General features: G+C 37.6%; 1 protein-coding gene across 1 annotated transcript in view; it reads left to right on the top strand.

The window, feature by feature from the left end:
- The window catches only part of DNAH7 (dynein axonemal heavy chain 7), a 257234-nt gene extending 234046 nt beyond the window's left edge, over window positions 1–23188 (top strand). Inside the window, exons 59-65 of the mRNA XM_068967281.1 lie at window positions 5318–5503; window positions 7642–7779; window positions 11608–11838; window positions 14461–14613; window positions 16385–16562; window positions 20468–20571; window positions 22982–23188. Of these exons, the coding sequence (XP_068823382.1) occupies window positions 5318–5503; window positions 7642–7779; window positions 11608–11838; window positions 14461–14613; window positions 16385–16562; window positions 20468–20571; window positions 22982–23188 (1197 nt within the window). The remainder of the gene's footprint in view (window positions 1–5317; window positions 5504–7641; window positions 7780–11607; window positions 11839–14460; window positions 14614–16384; window positions 16563–20467; window positions 20572–22981) is intronic.
- The last annotated feature ends 722 nt before the right edge of the window (window positions 23189–23910 follow it).

Here is a 23910-nt window from a genome sequence, read left to right as displayed (position 1 = left end):
AGGACTGAAAATGACCTAGATATTAAATGGTAAAGGGATAGGAAGAAGTCTCTTAATGTTAGATTTTAGGTCTCAATTGGTGGTCCATCCACTGATTAATCCAGACAGGAAATAGTACCAGGAATTAATAGTTGTATAGCAGATGGGTTAGTGAAATGGGGATGGTTGAGTGGATAAATAATTTAGTCTTGTACATTTTATACATCTGAGATGACTAGGTTGATAACCGTGATATTTGATAGGCTTTTGGCATAGAGATATAAAGCCCGGGAAAAGAAAGCACGAATAGAAAGCTGTTAATTGTTAATGTGTAGGGAGAAGCCTGAGAACACCTGAGATTTAAAAGAAAGGCCTTGTAGAGTAAAAATGAGCTAAAGCCTGACTGCTGGTGAGCATCCAATATCAGTAGTAGGAGAGAGGACGGGAGAAATGAAAAGTGCAGACAGAGAAGCCAGAAGAAAAGGAGAGAGAGCACACTGAGTGAATAAGGAATATCAGGAATTGTCTATTATAGCAAATGCTATGGGACTCTCTCACTGACATATAGGACTGACTGACGGGATTCCTACTGTTAAATGACAGCGAACAGATTAATCATACAACCAACCGAACAAAACTGCTATGCACTCATCTCATAAAAGCCATCAAGAGATACAGGGAGATGTTTTTTTGAGGAATGTGATTCACAGTTCCCTTTGGTATTGAATCTAATGGAATTCTTCTTCAGCAATCAAAATTTTGTTCTTTGTATTGAAGTGCAATTTACCTGCAACATTCTATTAGTTTCAGGTATACAACATGATTCAACCTTTGTATATATTGCAAAATGATTACCACAGTACTTTTAGTTATCTGTCACCATAGAACTAAAAAATTTTTTTTCTTATGATGAAAACTTTTAAAATTTACTTTCTTAGCAACTATCAAATTTGCAATATGATATTACTAATGTCACGATGCTGTACTTAGATCCCCACGAATTATAACTGGAATGTGTGTCTTAGTCTCTTTTACCCATTTTGGCTTCCCCACAACCCCTTGCCCCATGGCAGTTATCCGTCTATTCTCTGTATCTATAAGTTTTGTTTTGTTCATGTTTTTCAAGATTCTACATTTAAGTGAAATCATACGGTATTTGTCTTATCTCACTTATTTCGCTTAATACCCTCAAGATCCATTCATTTTGTCACAAATGGCAAGACTGCACTCTTTTTATGGCTGAGTAGTATTCCATTTGTATTCCACCTCTAGTCCACATCTCCTTTGTCCATTCATCCGTCAATGAACACTGACATTGCTTCCATGTCTTGGCTATTTAAATGATGCTGCAATAGACATAGGGGTGTATATAGCCTTTCAAATTAGTGCTTTCATTTTCTTTGAATAAATACCCAGAAGTGGAATTGCTGGGTCATATGGTAGTTCTATTTCAAAACATTTTTTGAGCAACCTCCATACTGTTTTTCATAATGGCTGCACCAATTTACATTACCACCAACATATGTATTATTTCTTGTCTTTTGATAATAGCCATTCTGACAGATGTGAAAGAACATCTCATTGTGATTTTGATTTGCATTTTCCTGGTGATTAGTGATGCTGAGTATCTTTCCATGTGCCTGTTGGCCACCTGTATGTCTTCTTTGGAAAAATATCTATTCAGATCCTCTGTCCATCCTTTAATCAGATCATTTGGTTTTTGTTATTGAGCTGTATGAATTTTTTATATATATATTAATTTTTTAAGTAAATAAGAACAATTATAAAAAAAGAAAATGCAAGTAGGTATATATAATGTACTTGGCTGATGGGTAATTCCCAGAGGTGTTGTGTATGTCATTGTGTGTGTGTGAATAAAAGTCCCACCCCTCACTGTCACCCTAACTTCACCCCAAAGCAACCAGTTTCACAGTAGGGCCTGTCCAGACTTCTTCTTGTGCACAAATAGTTAACATATATACATATATATAGTATATGCACAAATTTTCTTTAAAAACATAATCATATTTGCATATCATTTTCAGCTTGCTGTTCTTACTCACATATGTTGTAAACAATCATAGTATAGATCTTTGTCTCAATGGCTGCATACACAGCTTCTCCTTTTTGACTATCAGGATTTTATTTCCTTTTCATTTCTTACTATTCAATAATGGTGGTGATGGTTTAGTCGCTAAGTCATGTCTGACTCTTGTGACCCCATGAGCAGTAGCCTGCTGGGCTCCTCTGTCCATGGGATTCTCCAGGCAAGAATATTGGAGTGGGTTGCCATTTCCTTCTCCAGGGGATCTTCCCAACCCAGGAATCGAACCTGGGTCTCCTGTATTGCAGAATGATTCTCTACCAACTGAGCTTCGAGGGAAGCCCTCCACTATTCAATAATAAGCAGAGTTAAAATGAGTAACTTCATATATCAACATAACCTTGCATACTTGTTGCCTGGTTCTATACTCTCTCCCAGTCCATGGTATCAACCTTCTTGTTACAACGGAGCAGGGAAGCAGTCCCAGCATACAGCTGCTATTTCTACAACCCCAGACGATGGACCTGGGCCTCTAGGAGAACACATTCCTGGGTTTGATTGATTGGCCCTGTTGTGATGAAGCAGCTGAGATAAACACCAGTGTACCCATCAGTTCTCAGGGGAATGTTGGGAGGTTTAACCCTTTATACATAAATCAAATTCTTCCCTCTCCAGATGTCATTTTATGTCTGCCTCACAAAGCACTCCCAGGGGCCAGCTCATCCTCATATATTAACTATTTAATTTGTGCAGGAGTTTTTTTTTAAAACAGTTTTATGACCTATCAGCAAGGCAAACCCAAGCAGTGCCTGCATCTGCAAACTCCCCTCATCACCATGCCGGCTTCTCCCTCCTGCTTCTGCTTGTTTCTCGACCAGGTCTTGGGTCCTGAGGTGTTCTCCTAAATTCACTACCTTCTCTTCCAGTTCTACCAAAGAACTAGTCTCAAAATTCCCAACCCTGAATTCAGTAAATTCTTCCTTTGAAATTAGTACCACCTATTCTTCCCAAGAGCTATTTTTTTCTGTTGAAGGGATTCCTCAAAGTGGGATCACTGGGATGTACAATGTATACACTTAAACCTTTAGCAAATAACTGCAGAAAGATGTGTAGAACAATTAAAAAAAAAAGATAGGAAAATATCCTAAAGTAAAAAATTTCTATATTTTAGTAGCAAACATTTAAAAACATTGCTATAATAAAAAGCCATAAACAATTAAACATCATAAAAATAAAAGACAAGATGACTTGGAGAAAATATCTAAAATTTGTATAACAAACTGATCCTGTATCTTAATAGAGCTTTTAATAATAAGAAAAAAGATATTCATTTATGTGAAGAAAACACTTAAAAGAAAAAAGTGGATTATTTAACAATAAGAAATACAAATGGCGAATAAATATTTCTCAAATGTCAGTATCGAAAATAAAATTAAGATATGTAGCATACAGTATGGTGACTATTGTTAATACTATACTGCATATTTGAAAGTGGCTAAAGAAAACAGATCTTAAAAGTTCTCAACACAAAAAGTTTTTGTAACTGTGATGATGAATGTTAAATGAGCTTGTTGTTATCATTTCATAGTACATACAAATACCAAATCATTATGTGGCATACCTGAAACAAATATGTTATATGTCAATTATATCTCAAAAATTAATTTAAAAATTAAAAACAATTTTATTGCTTAATTATCATTTTATCTAAATGATAACACTCAGTTTTGTTGTGAGCAGTGAGAGAAAATTCTTTATATTACTGGTGGGTATGTAAGTATTTAGGCTTCCCTGTTAGCTCATCTGGTAAAGAATCTGCCTGCAGTGCAGGAGACCTCGGTCAGGAAGATCCGCTGGAGAAGGGCATGGCAACCCGCTCCAGTATCCTTGCCTGGAAATCTCCATGGACAGAGAAGCCTGGGGGCACAAAGAGTTGGACATGACTGAGCAACTAAGCACAACACATCTAAGTATTTATGGTTAAGCTAAACAAAATTGCAATATGAAAAATCAGTTTATTTGCATTCATAAACATTTAGAAATTATGTATACTAGTGAATACAATAAAAAAGCAAAGTAACAGGGAAAAATATCTCTACAAATTTGATAGAGGTCAATTTATTAAAGAGTTTATACAAATAAAATAAAACTATTAAAACTTTAATTGAAAAAATGGATGGGAGGCTACTTATAGAAGAACAAATGTTATTAGAAATTAAAAGATCATAAATTTTATTAGTATTCTAGAAAGTGCAAATGAACGTAATATTAATTATCTTTGGGCAATCAAATTAGCAAAGATTTTAGAACTGTTTTAACAACTACAGTTGCTACAGTCTTTCAGGAAAGTAGTTTGATAACATTAATCAATTGCTTTTTATAAATTCCTTTCCATTGACATAATTTCCTTTTTAGGAATCTAGACTAAAGAATCATTAGAAAATTTAAGAACCGTATATTTAGTGAAACATAAGTTAACAAAGTAGAAAATTAGGAGCCACTAAAGTCTTCAGTATTAGAACATGATTATTAAGATAGTATTTTCATATACTATTTTAAGGAACAGTAAAATATATAATATGAGATTTGGTGGAAAATTATATGCAGAATTGTACATACAGTATGATTTGAATTGCCAAAATATCAGTATATACAGGTATAAAAAGGTGGTGAAGGATATTAAAACTGATTATCTCAGATTTGATTGTTTTTGAACGTCACTTGCTACTGCTACTGTCACTTAGCAGTGGTGGATTTTCAAGGATGGGATTATGTTCTAATTTATTTTGCATCAGGCACATAGTAGGTGGTGCACTAATGCTGGTCGAATAGTAGGTGAGTTCACAAGTTGGGATCTTTCCTGGTGGCTCACACGGTAAAGCGTCTGCCTACAATGCCTACCAGAGAGCCGGGTTCAATCCCTGGGTCGGGAAGATCTCCTGGAGAAGGAAATGGCACCCTACTCCAGTACTCTTGCCTGGAAAATCCCATGAATGGTGGAACCTGGTAGGCTACATTCCACAAAGAGTCGGACACGACTGAGCTATATCACTTTATCACAAGTTATAGAGGATTTCTTTTCTTTGCACTGACGGATTGAAAATGACAGACCACAAAAAGAGACCCTGGGGAAAACTGCAGCAACTTAGCTGGGAAGCGAACATATAAAGGGAAACTGTGGTGATGCAAATGTTTTGTAAACTGTTTAATAACGTGAGCAAGCAAGAAACACGGTTCTGTATGATGTGGGACTGCTAAGTCTTGCCTGGTTGAGCAACTTGAGCTCTCCTATAGGACCTGCCCTACGACGCCCTACGCTACATGACCGGCGAGTGCAATTACGGCGGCCGCGTGACTGACGACTGGGACCGGCGCACGCTGCGCAGCATCCTAAACAAATTCTTCAACCCGGAATTAGTTCAGAATCCGCACTATAAATTCGACTCCAGTGGCATCTATTTTGCGCCTCCTGCTGGGGATGTAAGTACATATGTTCTTCCAGAAAACTGAAAGCAGTAAAGCATGAAATTCCTCTGATATGATGATTTTTTTTCTCCCCCAGAGGCTTTTTTTTTTTTTTTTTTGGTTAATCATTGTGTGTTCTTCAGTCTTACAGGGACAGAGCAAACCCTATGCAAAGACGGAGTTAGTAGTTTCCTGTTTGCTGTAATGTGAGGACTATCAGAAACATTCCTCACCCAAGAATGGCTTCCTCAGTGACCTGAAATTCTCTTACTGTGAATTCAGTCCTTTGGGTCAAAAGACATTGGCCCCAATTAAAATGGAAATGCACATGAGAAGGGAGTTACAAAAGAGTATTAACAGTAATAGTTAATATGTAGATCATGCTTAATTATTTACAAAGCAGTTACATGTAATTATCTCTTTAGAGCATCGAATTAACATTGATGCTATTATTCCTTCTCTTTTACAAGGAAGAAAGTAAGTTCACTAAACATAAATGACTTGCCCAAGATCCCAAAGGTAGAAAGGGACAGAGCATCACACCTGCTTCACAAGACCAAGGTTGTTGGCTCCTATTTTTTCCAGTCCTGTCTAACAGATGTATTTGCCTTCAGATTATCAAACAGTAGACTTCTAGGGACTGCCAGTGTAATTAAATTGGTTCTTATTTTATTCCCAGAAGTGAAAAGGGCACGTATTGAAAGTTACACACACAGCCACAGGCAACAGAGGCACATACCTTGACTCCGCATCCACTTGGATGAGTTCTACCTGAGGGCAGACACTGAGAGAGAGGAAGAGAAACACCGGCTCCAGAGTCCAGGTCACAGATTGGGTGGGGCAAGTCAACACAGGGAGTCGTGGTAACAGGATTTCCAGTAATGAATTGGAAAGTAAGAAGATGGCAAGATAACGTCAGGTTGTGTAATGAGCCCCATATTGAAAAATCATCAATGACCAATTGCCCCACCTCACTGTATGTATATGTGTATATATATTTGTATATGTATATATATGAATGTGTATAACTATACATATCCTTCCCTGATTATACATATCTTCCCTGGTTGCTCAGATGGTAAAGAATCCACTTGCAATGTGGGAGACCTCAGTTCAATCCCTGGGTTGGGAAGTTCCCCTGGAGGAGGGCATGGCAACCTACTCCAGTATTCTTGCATAGAGAATCCCCTTGGACAGAGGAGCCTGGCAGGCTACAGTCCACGGGGTTGCAAAGAGTTGGATATGACTGAGCGACTAAGCACATATGAGCATCAAGAAAAGTATGGAATCTTTTTTTAATCTTTTTATTAAACTTTTTATTTTATATTGGAGTATGGCTGATTGACAATGTTGTGATAGTTTCAGGTGGACAATAAAGGGACTCAGTCACGCATGTACGTGTATCCATTCTCCTCCAAACTCCCCTCCCCTCCAGGGTACCACATAGCATTGAGCAGAGTTCCCTGTGCTCTAAATAAAAGTATGGATCCCTAGGTTGGGAAGATCCCCTGGAGAAGAAATAGCTACCCACTCCAGTATTCTGGCCTACAGAAATCCATGGACAAAGGAGCATGGCAGGCTCATAGCGTCTCAGAGTCAGACACGACTGAGCAGCTAACACTTTCAACACTCATGGAATCTTGTTGGAAGTTTATGTAAATATAAAGTATGTGTGCATGAGTATAAAAGATTTATATTAATGGTGGTTATCTGATGATAAAATCTCAGGTAGTTTTTACTTTTCTGAATTAAGTGGATTTATCACAATAAAAGAGTAAATGGAAAAATCAGAGTAAAGCATAAAAACAACTACTGTGGTAAATTAAGAACAGTCATCAGCAAATGTAGCACAGAAACATTTCTGTGGAAGAAATTTCTAAATGAAGTAGCCAGGATATTCCTCTCTCCATTTAAAAATTCATTTCAACTGAGTGGGGCATTTTTTTTCTCTTTCTAAATGTGTCCATATCTTCCCCCCACCTTTTTTTTTAATGCTTTGGCCCTGGATGAAAGAAAATGAAAGCATTCAGTGCCCAGTCTTACAGGCTCATCCACTCAACAACCTGAGTACTGAAAAGACCTCTTTTCAGTGAGCAAGTTCTATAGGATAATTGATTTCTAACCTCCTGGCTCCTTGTTATTTATCTTTGCAGCACAACAGCTACATTGAATACACAAAGACACTGCCTCTGACCCCAGCTCCAGAAATCTTTGGGATGAATGCCAATGCCGATATAACTAAAGATCAGTCAGAAACTCAACTGCTGTTCGATAACATTCTTCTCACACAGGTATGTGATCTATGCAGCAACTGGATTCTGAGGCTGGAAAGGATGGTCCCCAAGCAGCATGAGCCCACACGGGAGAGGCCCAGGCACAGAATTCCATCTGTTCAAGTGGAGAACCATTTTTAGGAAAAGAAAAAAAAAATATGTACTTAAAAATAAGTTAGAGTAAATGAATGTGTGAGTTTTGTTTTCATGCTTTTGATTTGGAAAGCATCTCTGAGTATCATTCTGCTGCCAGCAGTTCTTTGAGTAGCATTCTTTGAGTATCTCTGAGTATTCTTTGATATCATTCTGCTGCTAGGAATTCCATTTTGCCTCTCTTGGCTTGAATCATGCCCCAGAACATATAATATGTCCTTTATAAATTTCTTAAAGTGGAAGAAGACTTTCAAAGGTGCCTGGAAGCAGTTTGATGCCAGAATTCATCTAGAATTTTCCCTATTTAATTTTCTAGTCTCTTACTAATGCAACATTTTTAATGGCTTATCTTTATCAAACGTTCCAGAACATTTAACCTAGTTTGCATAGTTTCTTTTCACATCAATATTTTATCAGATTATATAATATTTAAAATATAATAGTAAGTATGAAATGAATTAAAAGATTTAGGAGAACTATTGCCTCTGAGACATGCAACTCTGTTGGTGAGAGCATAAATGTAAGGGCACATCAGAGAATGACCTCTTAAGGCACCAGGATTCAGCATGCCATGCACAGGTTAGTTCATTTGAATGAAAGATGTTTAATCTTACTTGTCTGTTAAGAGATCATCTCTTGTATTGTTTTCTGTTAGAAGATATGCTTGTTCATTTTAGTTCTGAAAGCAAATTAGTCCAAATGGTGAATTCCCTTAATGATTGCATGAAATTTTAGTAAGTTAAGGATGATTATTCATCAAGCAAATTATTCCCCTAACTGATTTCAAGCTGATCTTTTTTTATTTTTATGGAATCTCAAAGTAATAATAATAATAATGATTAATTATTTTATAGTGCTTCTTGTATGGGAGCACTGTTCATTTAAACCATTTAGGTTTATGCATAACAGTGTAATGCTTATGACAGTCTTGTGAGGTAAGGTGCTAATTATTCCCATTTTACAGCTAAAGGACTTAGACACAGAAAGATAAGTAGTTAACTCAAGGTCAGCTAGTACCATTTAAAGCCAGGACTCTGAGCCAAGTAGTTTGACTCCCACTAGTTTTGGCTCCAGAATCTGTGTTCTAAGCTGTGCAATACTCTTTCTAGATGTTAAAAATGGAATAAACCTCAAAGGCAGATAACCAGAGATGCTAGGGGAACTAAGAACTGGAAAGAAAGAAAGTTAAAGAACCGGATTGAAAGAAAGAAAATGAAGTCGCTCAGTCGTGTCTGACTCTTTGCGACCCCATGGACTGTAGCCTGCCAGGTTCCTCCGTCCATGGGATTTTCCAGCAATAATACTGGAGTGAGTTGCCATTTCCTTCTCCAGGGTATCGTCCCAACCCAGGGATCAAACCTGGGTCTCCTGAACTGCAGGCAGACTTTTTACCATCTGAGATACCAGGTAAGTCCAAGAACCAGACTTCTCTGGTGGCTCAAATGGTAAAGAACCAGATTAGGAGAATGAAATAGTGTGCTATCATAGATGAAAGAGTTCATGGAACTTCTGGCTCTGGTCTGTTTTAAAATAACATCTGCTAATAAGGCAGAAAGGACAAAGACCATATTTTAATATCCATTTTATATGTTAATACCACTAAGATCAATTATTGCTTGAACATGAAATCAGATTTATAAACAGACAAGAATACGTAGATCTTTAGCAGCATTAGTGCATGTAGTATGCAATAGTCTGACAACAGGAGAGTTATAGCGTTTTTGGCTTTTTTTAAACTTGATGGACTGTGCCACATTACAGAACACATAAAGCAGTGGTCTTATTCCAACAGAAAGGACTCAGAATCAAACAAGTTTAAATACACTTGGGTTATCTTCTCAGTATGTGATAAAACAATGTCTTTCAATATTCTCCAAATCAGATTGGCAAATACAAATTAATGTAATGGGTAGGCAGGAGTTCAGTGATTCTACATTGAGTTTACCACAGTTCAGAGGCGTCAAAATAGACCAGAACAGCGGTTTAGAGAGCAAGGTCATGAGGACAGGACCTTCACATTGTGTATTGAAATAAAATATCTTTTGAAGTGAGAGGAGCTAGTGGGGTTGAGGTTACTTTTGCAGAGCTGTCTCACCTATGCTGAACTGCCACACTTGCTTTTGAATAAGAAAATTGTTTCGCCCTAAAATATTGTTAAACTAGAAATGGAAAGGTTGAATTCCATGATGTCTCCTTGAAAATGGATCCCACTTATCTTTATTTGTTTAATAAAAGGAAAACAACTGTTAGAAGATTTCAAATGGTATTTGTGAAAACTCTTAAGAAAAGACGGTTAAAAAAGAACCCAAGTTAAATAATTACAAATAAATAACACCCTTTTGTTCTTAATTCTCCGTATCAGTTGGATATTACGTTTAAAACGTATCTTCCCAACTGTGTGATTTTGGTGTGTGAGAAATAGGTATAGCAATATTTGTGTTACTAAAATATTTTTCTTACATTTTTGAAGGGTTATAGCCCTAGGATTTATTTTGGGGGTGGTGGTTGGGGAGGTTTGGTGGAGGTGCAGCTCTTGTTAGAAAACAGGAATGTTTTTAATGAGTTTATAGTACATTGTATGCACAGCAAAATACAAATAAAAATCAGCATATCATTCTTCAAATGCAACAGAAATAGATATTTCACTAGTTTTGACCAAATATTCATTACCTTCTTTGTTATCTGTAATTTGTTTTATATATTTGTTTGTAAACCTAGTACTTTGGGATTGTGGTAAAGGATTACTATATTGGCATAGCCCCCCCTCTTTTTTTTCTAGCTTGTAATTAATATTAACAATTAATTTTTTATTGCACATTTTTATAGGAAGGTGTTAGGGTACCATTAAAAATCTTCCTAGAAACTCGAGTAGAAGTTACAGTCAATATGTATGGAATAGATCCAATATAGAAACTAGAAAATATAAAATCTGAAATTAAACTAAACACAATTTCCTGGGGCTGAAAAAAAGTGAGATGTATTCATTTATATTCTAATAGTGCGTATTCTCTCTCCATGCACACACACACACACACACACATTTATTTTGAGGATTTAAAAGGTTTTCTCAGAAAATATAGATTCATTTATACAGTGCCACTATAAACATAAGAAATAAAAATTGAAATGAAATTCCCCTTCCTTGCTTCCAGTGTGAATTACTAAAGTCTGCTCTATCTCTATAACTCTTCCAACTGCTTGGAAGATCAGAGCTTATTTTCTGTGCCCTCTTGGGTTCAAGGAGAAAGCTATATCTCTGCTTTTGGCAACCAGTAGGCACCAGAGTTATTATTAGCAAATATATTTTTGGCAAGCTTTCTCATAGCAAAACCAGATTTCCTCCTTCTAAGCTTTGATGCCCATCATCACTTGACCACCCCACCATGGTGAATGCTTTTGCTCCCTCTGTCCACAGCATCTGCCCTTCCCTCAATTCCCGGAGAGCACAGTGCTTCCTCCAGACCTCCTTTTGCCATTGAACATTGTACATAACCTTCTAACAGCTGTTTTCCTCCCGAAGCTCCATTCCCATGCCTGTTAACCATCACTTCAATAAGTCTTATGTGGAGAATAATCATAGATAAAATAGCAAAGTAGTACTCCTTTTTATAAAATTTACTTTAGGAATTTTCCTATCCAGCAATTCTAAGACCTTGGTGAGCATTTCTGATTCATAGTTTAAACTCTTCCCAGTCTCGTTCCGCAGATGCTGGTGCAAAATCATCGGATGAAGTGGTAGATGAGGTTGCTGGTGACATCTTGGGTAAACTTCCAAACAACTTTGACGTTGAGTCTGCAATGAGGAGATACCCAACCACGTATACTCAGAGCATGAACACAGTGCTTGTTCAAGAAATGGGACGGTTCAATAAGTTGCTGCAGACCATAAGAGATTCGTGCATTAACATCCAGAAAGCAATCAAGGTAAGGGCAAGTCCAGCAAGAAAAAAAAATCATCGAAATAAATCATTCATTTACTCAGCCAGCATGCATTGGGCACAGATTCTATGAAAGCGCTTTTCTTGGTTCTGAGATAGAAAGAAAATCCCTGCCCTTAAAATGTATATGGAATTCTGGGGCTGGCAGTCAATAAGTGGGTAAGTGAGTATAGAGTATGGTACGTAAAGCAGTTACTTGCTGGATGAGATATATGCTAAGAAGGCAGAAAGCATTAAGAGGTAAGAAAAACAAAGCTTCTGCCCTCACTGAGCTTACCTTAGTGAGGAAGACAAACAATTAACAAATAAACTTTCAGTGAATGGTAAATTCTATGGAAAAAAATAAAATGGGATAAGGATGTGGAGGGTGAGAGGTGAGAAACGCAGTCATCTGGAGTCAGGCCGTTCTGAAGAGAGGCCCGATGGGAGGGGCAGGTCATGGAATGTTTGGGCAGCGGGTTGAGCCAGCAGGAAGGCCCTGAGAGCAGCAGCCTGGCATGGCCGAGGGGTACCGTGGGAAAGGCTGACTTGGCTCAAGCGGAGTGAGCACAAGGGAGACGGTTGAACAGAGAAAGGGAGGCACAGGCTTGCAATGGCCTTGTCGGCCAAGGCCGGGATCTTCAATTCTATTCTAAAGTGTAAAGGCAGAGGGAGGCCTTCAGAGGAATTTAAGCAATAAAGTGAAATGACCTGTTTTGTATTTTTAAAGATTGCTCTGACCTCTGTGGGACGGATTGTAGGGAAACCAGAACATGGGCAGAAGCCAATTATAAGATGGAGTTCTTCCAGCTGAGCTGGTTTCTTGTAGTAGCAGTGGAGGTGGAGGAGAGTGGTTGGATATGAGTTATTGTTGAAAGAGGAGTCTATCTGGCCGGCTGTGGTATGATCTGGCAGGGCTGTTTGGCTAAGTATTCAGTATCTTGTGTTTCTCCTTAACCTGGTTCTCCCTATTTCCTTCCTTCAAAATGAAGGCCTGGCTTTCCACATTCTAGAAGATAAAAGGGGAAAGAGGCCTGAGGGAGCTCGTCAGCCGATACACGCGGATTCACTTAAATCCCAATTTCGGTATGGGAATTCTGACACCAACTAAGCCTGGCATTCTTCCCCTCTAAGGGTTTCTTCATTTTCCTTTCCAGGTTTCATTCAAAGTAGGTGATGTGCAGTTTTGTGGGGAAAGACCCAGGAGTCTGTTTTTTAAGGCAGATCTCAACAATCTTCATTTTAGTACCATATTCTTCTCCCTAGCTAAGGCCATCAATTCCGAGTATTTGGAATATCCTAGTTGATTCTCAGCTTTGCCCTCTGCCAGTTTAGGATCGAGTTTCTCCTGACAACGAAGTCAGCTACCAACAGTCCCATGCTTTCTAGCTCCCAGTATTGTTTTGCTTCTTCCTGCACCTGTAGGCTTATGGGTTTTTTTGGAGGTGTAGTATTTTTTGTTTTCAGGGGGTGGATTTGGCCATACCACACAGCATACAGGATCTTAGTTTCCCACCAGGGATTGAACCTGTGCCCCCTGCAGTGGAAGCATGGAGTGTTAACCACTGGACCACCAGGAAAGTTCCTAGGCTTATGCTTTTAAGAAATAAATTCCTTTACTGTTGTTTCAGGGTTTGGAGAATGAGGAAAATGAAATGTGGGTGTTTAATCCACTAAATTTACTCTAAAATTTTCTCCATATGTTAGCTGGAATGATATCGTCAGCTATGGAGAAAACAGAAATGATGGCAACTGGCCCAGTTGCAAGATCACATAGGAATTTTCAAGGGCTTCAAAGTTTTACCATCTGTTAGGATCTTCAATTTTATTCTAAAGTGTAAAGGTAAAGGGAAGTCTTCATTATGCAGTGAAGCAAAATGATCTATTTTACATTTCAAAATGGGATAAAATCAATTAGACTTCACAGTTGCAATCCAGGATATTCAACCTTTCAAAGCACTTTTTATCATTTTGCTCATTTTATATTTATCACTATCCTTTTAAGAAGGCCAGGACAGAGGTATGTTAGTTGTCAGTTTAATAGAGAAATAAACTAAGTCAAAGTTAGGCTGTGACTTAATAGGCAGTGAGAAGCCAAGTGTTGATTAAAATCTTCCAAGCTGGGCAGAATGGGTAAAGGTAGTCAAAAGGTACAAACTTCCAGTTACAAACTATGTCCTGGAGTTACAATGTACACTGTAGTGACTACAGTCAATAATACTGTATTGCATATTTGAAAGTTGTTAAGAGAGTAGATCTTAAAAGTTCTCATCACACAAAAAAATATAACTATGTTTGGTGATCAGTGTTAACTAGGCTTATTGTAGTGAACACTTCACAATATACACAAATATTGAATCATTATGTTATACATCTAAAAATACTGTATGTCAGTATTCTTTATATTTCAATAAAACTTTCTATTAAAATTTGATTAGATTAAAATTGTTAATATTTTTCCAAGAAATAATTCAAAGATTCCATATCTTGTGAGTCAAAGAAAATACCTTTTCTTCCTCCCTTTTTTTTTTGCTATACTTAACTAATCATAACTGTAAACAAGTTTAATTATAAAATTATTTAAATGCTAGAATACTGTCATGTCAAACAATGGTTAAATGTGTTTCAGGGGCTTGTAGTGATGTCTACAGATCTTGAGGAAGTGGTTAGCAGTATTCTGAATGTCAAGATACCAGGAATGTGGATGGGGAAATCATACCCAAGCCTTAAACCACTTGGGAGCTATGTGAATGACTTCCTTGCAAGACTAAAGTTTTTGCAGGTGAGTTCATCCGAATGCTCATATATTAGGCTTCTTTTGATTTCATTTTCTTCACTAGGATTTGCGACTCCATGTACAGTAGTCTGCCAGGGTCCTCTGTCCACAGGATTCTCCAGGCAAGAATGCTAGAGTGGGTAGCCATTCCTGTTTTCGGGGGATCTTCCTGACCCAGGGATCAAACCTGGGTCTCCTGTATTGAAGGTGGATTCTTTACCATCTGTACCACCAGGGAAGCCCATAATGAGCATTATTGTCTAGTTTTTCTGTGTATCCCAAGCATAAATGACCACTACTCAATATCACATACAGTTTATGTAACTATTGAAGTAAATTGTCAAAATACTAATATTGGAAGTAGAATTTCCAGAAGCTTCTTTAGGAGAGGTGTTCATGTTCAGTGAAATTAGGAATTCAAATCAATGACATTTGAAGAGAAAAAGGGACTCGCTGTGTTGATATTTCTACTGAATATTTAGCTTTAAGAGATGCCTACAATGGAGCATCCTACAAGGCCAGACAAGACTAGTAAGGAAAATTATTTCTTCCTTGTGCTGCACTCTTCCAGGTCATGAAATCACTAGATTGCTATTTCAGCCCAAGTCAGTACTAGGCTAATTGTCTTGGAAATGTAGAGTGGGCAGAAGCCTGCCTCCTAATTACCTGGCAATATTGGTTCTTAACTATGTTCTTATTAACAGTTCTATTTGTTAGAAGTGTTAATTTCCTAAGTACTATATATAATGCATAAAAAATTGCCTGTGAGGAAATTTCTCCAGGGATGGACTGACTAAACTCCCCTTCCATAATATAGGCCTTCTGTAGTACTAGACGTGGTACTAAAGAATTAAGACTGTTCTTGACTCTACCTTGGATGCTTATAGGGGAAAGTTCTTCAAATTCACTTCTTCAGACTGACTTCTATAATTTACCACTTAGTCAGTCAGTACTCAACTACTTGTTATATGATATGAACAGAATTACCCAGGTATCTTGATACTTACAAAGATCTTAAGCTCTCACTACCCTGTATCTTCTGGGCGTTTATTATACAATATAATGTCTTCATATGTTGGATTCATTGTATTTTAGTGAAGTAGAAGGAAGAACTTCTAAAGGAATATTCTACCGGGTACTATAAACCAGAGAAGAAAAAAGTGAAAAAACATTATCATCTAACCAGACGTTGTAGGAAGATCTTCCGTTATTCAACTAAACGTGATCTAGCAGGCAACAATGTATATTAGAAACTCAATATTGTAGGGAACTTTTCTGAAAGAATCACTGTTCTGCCCTCACTCAGTCATGTCTGACTCTCTGTGACCCCAATGGACTGTAGCCCATCAGGCTCCTCTGTCCATGGGATTCTCCCAGCAAGAATGTATCCTTTTAAACCTCCAGGGGATCTTCTGGACCCAGGAATCGAACTTATGTCTCTTACATCTCCTGCATTGGCAGGTGGATTCTTTACCACTAGTACTGCCTGGTAAGCTGCAAACACTCACTGGGCATGTATAAAACAGTCATTTGTATCTGCATTTATACCACTGCACAAGTTGGTGCAATGGATATGAAATTGACACCAGAACACATGCTGAATATGCTGGCTATTTTTCAAACTTTGAGAGTCTGGCTTTTTATTCCGCCAAGTGTTAGCTTATTAGTTTACTAGAAAATAATAGGGGGAGTATTAAAGGGCAAATTTTCTTAAGCAATGTTGTATTCAAAGTGGAAAAGGCTCTAGTGTCTGGACACTTCTGCTTTGACACCACAGCAATGGTATGAGGTCGGCCCTCCTCCAGTCTTCTGGCTTTCTGGCTTCTTCTTCACACAAGCCTTCCTGACTGGTGCCCAGCAAAACTATGCCAGGAAACACACCATCCCCATTGATCTTCTTGGGTTTGACTATGAAGTGATGGAAGACAAAGAATACAAGCATGCTCCAGAAGATGGTAAGTGGCAGTAGTGGAATGAGTTGGCTTATATCTTGACACGTAACAAAAACATCACTTCTTGCTCAATTTTCTCAGCTGTTAAAAAGGCAGAATGAGCAAAAGAGAGCAAGAATAAGAAAAAAATGGGGATGAAATGAATCTGAATAAAGAGTATATGTCCCTTGCATTGTTTCAGTTTTATACAACTTTGTAATTCTGAAGTTATTTCTAAAACAATATGTTGGCTAGAAAGTAATCATCAAATGAACAATACATGGGATAATCAGCCATAATCTTTTTTTTATGGCTTGTTGTTTTAATTGATATACAGTTGATTTCTCATGTTCTGATCATTTTTGCTGTATAGCAAAATGATTCAGTTATACATATGTATATATAATATATACATGTTTTATATACATATACACACACATCCTTTTATATTCTTTTCCATTATGATTTATCATAGGATACTTAATATAGTTTTCTGTACTTTGCAGTAGGATTTTGTTGTTTATACTTTCCATATATAATAGCTTACATCTGCTACCCCCAAACTCCCATTCCACCCCTTCCCCAACTCATTCCCCCTTGGCAATCACAAGTCTGTTCTCTATGAGTCTGTTTCTGTTTCATAGATAGATTAGTGTCATATTTTTAGATTCCACATATAAGTGGTATCATACGGTATTTGTCTTTCTGACTTCACTTAGTATGACAACTCCAGGTCCATCATGTTGTTGTAAATAGCATTATTTCATTTTTTAGTGGTTGAGTAATATTCCATTGTGTATATGTACCATGTCTTCTTTATTCATTGATGTATCAATGAACTTTTAGGTTGCTTCCATGTCTTGGCTATTGTAAACAGTATTGAAGTGGACACTGGGGTGCATGTATCCTTTTAAACCATGTTCTTCTCCAGATATATGCCCAGGAGTGGGATTGTAGATCATATGGTAGCTCTTTTTTTAGTGTTCATTACTCTGAGAGATGAATCCAAAAAAGATACTGATGCTGCAATATATGTCAGAGTCCCTATGTTTTCTACCAATGTTTTCTACATTCTACCTATGTTTTCTTCTAAGAGTATTTTAGTATTCATTATAACATTTACGTCTGTAATCCATTTTGAGTTTATTTTTGTGTATGGTGTTAAGTGTCCTAATTCATTTTTTTTTTAACATGTAGCAATTGTTTTCCCAACACTATTTATTGAAGAGACTGTCTTTTCTCCACTGTATAGTCTTGCCTCCTTTGTTGTAGATTAATTGACCATAGGTGCATGGGTTTATTTCTGGGCATTCTATCCTGTTCCACTGATCTGTATTTTTGTTTTTGTGCCAGTACCATACTGTTTTGCTGACTGTAGCTTTGTAATACAGTCTTAAGTCAGGGAGCATTGCTCTGGCTATTCAGGGTCTTTTGTGGGGTCTTGTATATTGTGGGGCCATGAAAAAAGCTACTCACTCTTAAAGTGACTTTAAAGTGGCCACAATGCCATTGTAAGTCTATCTAGATTTAATATCATATATTCTACATGTATTTGCCTAAGATTTGTCTTAACTGAATCACCCTCTAGCACCCAGTAGTTCAGATATCAATGGGAAAAGCACTACAAAGCAAGAAGGGGGCAGGAAGGAGTGAACAAGGGCTGGGGATGCTGCCACCTCCACTCTGTGCTGACCACAACTCACAGAAGCAAAGTTTCTCACAGACCATGAAAGTGAAAGTCACTCAGTCATGCCCAACTCTTGGTGACCCCATGGACTATAGTCCATGGAATTCTCCAGGCCAGAATACTGGAGTGGGTAGCCTTTCCCTTCTCCAGGGGATCTTCCAAACCCAGGAATTGAACTGGGGTCTCCTGCATTGCAGGTGGATTCTTTACCAACAGAGCTATCAGGGAAGCCCCACAGACTAGGAAGGGCTGTTAAAACGGGACCCAGTTAGTATCTCCCGTCATTTTGTTTTGTGTTTTCCATATGGCCCATGAGAGACAAAAATTTATTTGTCCCCATCACATTTCTTATAAAATTGTTGTTAGGTTGGAGGGAAATTTTATCCCCATTGCCGCTGTTCTTAAGGGGTTAAGATGAATTCTTCTCTTTACTCCCTCTGACATAATCTTTCTTTTCCAAGTAAGGAATAGATCACCCATTAGTTAAAGCCAGACATTTACTGGGCTGTGCTTACCAGTCAGCAAGGTCAGAGTATTAAAAGCTCTCTGGGACCTGACTGCAATCTCCTCTACTTTCTCTGTTCCCATCTGTTATTGTAACTGGCCTGCAGACTTATATCTGGCTGGAGATATGGGCATGTAGGATGTGCTTGCAGACCTCAACTGGCCCCCTCAGGCAGGTCCACCCCTGACCTGGCTCCAGGCTCAAGATGTGTTTTGCAATTCAGCTTTACTAGAGTTATTCTTGGGAAGTTATTGGACAAGTGCTTTGCCAGCAAATAAAACTGATCTTTTATTCCAGCTATTCTTTCCATCAGTTAAAACCTAGAGAGAACAGAGGGTAAGTCTTCCCCTCAATATCCATCACTGGGCTATCTACATATGGCCTTTTAAATTTATAACTAAAATTAAATTTAAATCTCTTGGTCCCACTAGCCATATTTTTTATGTTTTAATAGCCAATCATATTGGAAAGGGAGAAGGCAATGGCAACCCACTCCAGTACTCTTGCCTGGAAAATCCCATGGACAGAGGAGCCTGGTAGGCTGCGGTCCATGGGGTCGCTGAGAGTTGGACATGACTCAGTGACTTCACTTTCACTTTTCACTTTCATGCATTAGAGAAGGAAATGGCAACCCACTCCAGTGTTCTTGCCTGAAGAATCCCAGGGACGGGGGAGCCTGGTGAGCTGCCATCTATGGGGTCGCACAGAGTCGGACATGACTGAAGTGACTTAGCAGCATATTGGAAAACACAGATATAAAATATTTCCATCACTGGAGAAAGTCCTATTGGACAGCACTGCCCAAGTGGATTTTCATATCCTATTTTCAAAAACTTCTTTCATCAGGATAGCTGATTTGATTCTAACTGTACAAGGTAGACAAAAACAGGCATTCAGTTCAGTTCAGTCGCTCAGTCATCATGTCTGTCTCTTTGTGACCCCATAGACTGCAGCACACCGGACATTATTGTTTTACAAATATCTTCCAATTGTTCTCTGGATAAAAAAACAGATATAGAGTTAAATGAATTGTTCAAGATCACACTGCACATTAGGAACTCTTCACCTATGTCTTCCTAAGTTCTTCATTGCCTCCCTTCATATCTGTGCAACAAATTACAATGAATATTTTTGTGTGCCCATTTGAATTGATACTCATATTCAATTCATGAAACTTTATACAAGTGGATAGCCAGGGATGTGATCCAGGTTTCATGGATTCCTTAATTTTTGTTCTTCAGTTGATCATGTATGACATTGCCTTTTGGATTCTCATAGACTGAGGTGCAGCCTTGGAGTGAGAAGATTCTAAAAGGGGAGGAGAAATTTAACTCTCAGGACATAAGACATCAGCAGAAGGGTGTTTTGTTCCCATGCTGCCTAGAAGCCACTGGGTCCCTACAGTGACATTAAGAACTTCTGTAGATTTTGTGGACTCGACATTATAGTCATTGGTCAATTAAAATATAAACCAATGTTTACCCAAACAGAGAACTTCATGTAAACTAATTTAAAATTCCTTTCCTCCTTTTGTCTCCCACATCAAGTTTTACTAGGCAAAGTATAGCTATTCTTAAATTAAGAATATTAACACAAACTCAGAAATTGACTTTTAGAGCAGATCTTCGTTTGCTGACCTAATGTCACTTGCATAGTATTCACCTGTAGGAATTTCAGCGTCACAACTCAATCTGTATGCATATGCAAAGTGTTGTATTAACCTGCTTTTATATTTAGGTGTTTTCATTCACGGACTATTTCTGGACGGAGCTTCCTGGAATAGAAAGATCAAGAAACTTGCAGAATCACATCCCAAAATTCTTTATGATACAGTGCCTGTGGTTAGTATTTTCTAATGATATTTATGTGGGGGGCTATTTTATACACGTACATAACATATGCAGTCAACTCATTATTTACAGTAGTTATGTTTTATAAACTTGCTACCAACATTAGTGAATACCGAACTCCTAGGCAACATATAAGATTTTTGCAAAAAACCTAAGCAGAAACACCTAGGCAAAAATCAGGTGGCCACATTTTCATTAACTGATCAATATATAACTTTATTTGTCTTCTGTTTAAAGATACCTTATTTAATATATACAGTTGATTCATTAACATTGAACTCATGGACTATAACTCAATCCTAAACAGTATTTATAAGGCATATCACAACCTTCTTGTATGAGGGAAAGAGATAGCACCTCAGCCCTACACTTAGGGGCCTTTTTAAACAGAAAAATTAGCAACTGAAAAACAAAATGCAAAAAAGCTTAGCATCGAAAGGATACTTGTTTATATTATACTTGTAAGAGTTGAAACAAGGCGGCAGAATGTCACCAGGTTCAACTTCAGTTGGGAATATGCTTGCTGGTGACTTAGTTTTTGCTGCTCTGGCATGCTTACGAATGAACATGAAAGCACAGAATATCAATATTAGCATTAGGACTAAATCTTAATGATAGGCAAATTTGCAAATATGGAATCCAGGAATAATGAGGACTGACTGTATACATGTATCCACATCCACACATAGGTTTATGATTTCTCTTACATATACTTTGACCTAAAAATGTGAAACTTGCAGATTAAAAGATAATCATATGAAAACCATCCATTAAAAAAAATTGTTTTCTAGGCACCAGTCTTTAGCATGGGCACACTAAGCTATATAAATACTAAGTTTCCAGCTGTTACTGTATTATGAGAAGATGGCTAGAGAGATTTTCACATAATTTGAAGGGTCAGTCTGGGATAGTGATAAAATATAGGCTGAGTTTTACATGCTGCTGCTGCTGCTAAGTTGCTTCAGTTGTGTCCGACTCTGTGCGACCCCATAGAAGGCAGCCCACCAGGCTCTCCCCTCCCTGGGATTCTCCAGGCAGGAACACTGGAGTGGGTTGCCATTTCCTTCTCCAATGCATGAAAGTGAAAATTGAAAGTGAAGTCACTCAGTCGTATCCGACTCTTTGCGACCCCATGGACTGCAGCCTACCAGGCTCCTCTGTCCATGGGATTTTCCAGGCAAGAGTACTGGAGTGGAGTGCCATTGCCTTCTGGAGCCACTCAAAGACAGGCAATAATCCTTCAGAGCAGTTCTAACAGATACAGAGAGGGACCAGCTGACAGCCGATTGCAAGAAACCTGCCATATATACCAAGATACTGTGGGCAGATAGAGTTTCAAATATGAGACCCAAACTGAAAGTCACAAGGGCAAAATGTATGCAATTGCAGGAGTCCGATCTGGATCCATACAGAAACTCAAGTTTGTGGATGAATAGGATTTTAAGTAGATAATCTTCTGAAAAGTCACTAGTAAGAAAAACTCTCATTAAAAAAATCCACTTAGTTGAAACAAACCATGTCCAACTTGAGTGTTAAGTCCTTGTATTTAACAGTATCTGAAGAACAGCTTTATAGATCTCCATATTATGTGGGAGAGAGACTAGCACCCTTATTAGCGTCTTCATACAGTTTGTGCTTAAACCTGAGAAACAACAACAAAACAAGGAATTCCAAACAATGGGGATGTCAAGAATTGCTATTAGTACTGGACAAAGGTATTCAAGTTCTAAAAATGAAACACTGTTTCCCCTTTTTGATCATAGTTTGTTCTTTACTCATATTCAGAAATTAACTTGCTCTAAAATTTTATTGAGATTAGTGAGGTTCAACTGTGCTTAACATTCTAGGAACTTGACTAATGACTAAGAATAATCGTAGAGTTGTATTGCAGTTATAAAGGCAACTATGTTTTAAACAGCCCAAAATAATAGCCCTTTGAAAATAGTCACCTAACATGGGGGAGGTGATCTAGTTCAACAGTCACTGATAAAAATCCTTTCAGATTATTATGGGATTGGCCTTTAATAAAGCAACATAATTTTGATATCAGTGGTAGCAGTTCTCACCTTTGAAAAGTATATCTGATTTTATTATTAGTGTAAGCACCAAAAGTCATCCTCAGGTAGGTGTGGTAGGGAGATGATGAATAGATGGGTAGTATGCTTTCTCAGAGTAGATCACTATTTTTTCTTATTTAGCTTCTAAACTGGTTCTGAAGATAATTCTGAGAGCTCTAAATGTTTTGAGCAATGACAGCACTGCTGACAAAAATAAAATCAATTTAGCCTATAGAAATTTGTAGACATAACTAACCTTATGCCAACAATCGCACATTAAGTTCAAATATATGTAAATATAACAAACAGCCTTGACTTAAATTTTGTCTACTTCCTTTTTCTAGATGTGGCTAAAGCCCTGTAAGAGAACAGATATACCAGAACGACCAAGTTACACTGCCCCATTGTATAAGACAAGTGAGCGGAGAGGAACACTGTCAACCACTGGCCATTCTACGAATTTTGTGATTGCCATGATTCTTCCCTCTGACCAACCCAAGGAACACTGGATTGGACGGGGTGTAGCACTGCTGTGTCAACTTAATTCATAATTAGAAGGTGTCATTTCCCTGTTTTCATATTCTTTGTTAGATAAGGCAGTAGAAAATATATTTTACTTTTTAAAGAAGTTATTTGGTTTAAATCAATTTGACTAAAGTTATACTTAATATTTAAAATGACTCATACTTCAAAATTAGGAACTATTCTAACAAAGATTAAATTAGACACACTGGTATATTTGCTCTTTTTGAATAACTTTATTTGGGGAGCGTTCCATAAGCATTAGGAACATACATAAAATGACACACCACTGTTGACAATGAAAAAACAGCATTTGATCATTTCCAGCTTTATAAATTTTAAAAAAATGATTCAGTTACAACAACAAAAAAAAGTTTAGATATTTTAGCAAGTATCACCTTGCAGGACCATAATCACATTTAAGCCACTGACTTACTGTTAATGGAAAATATTCACACTGCATCTAGTTACTATAGTATTTCTAAGCATAATCACAGCTGATTGAATGCAATGTGATATACACCAAAATTCATATGAATGTCACACAGTGACAGCATTGTACAAGTAACATTAATGACCTCCAACAAACACATGTTAAATTAGACTGGTCAAGCTAAATGGAATGTTGGAGCCAAACAGAAATGTAGTGGAATTCAGATTGTCTATTAAGACTTGAAATTATACATTAGGATGATGTAAAAACTAAATACTGGTGGAACCCCAAGAAAAATACTAGCAGCAACTGTTACAG

The sequence above is a fragment of the Capricornis sumatraensis genome, chromosome 3, assembly GCF_032405125.1.
Source record: "Capricornis sumatraensis isolate serow.1 chromosome 3, serow.2, whole genome shotgun sequence".
NCBI classification, from domain to species: domain Eukaryota; kingdom Metazoa; phylum Chordata; class Mammalia; order Artiodactyla; family Bovidae; genus Capricornis; species Capricornis sumatraensis.
Note: the sequence above shows the minus strand (reverse complement) of the source record. Positions and strands in the feature narration are given on the sequence as shown.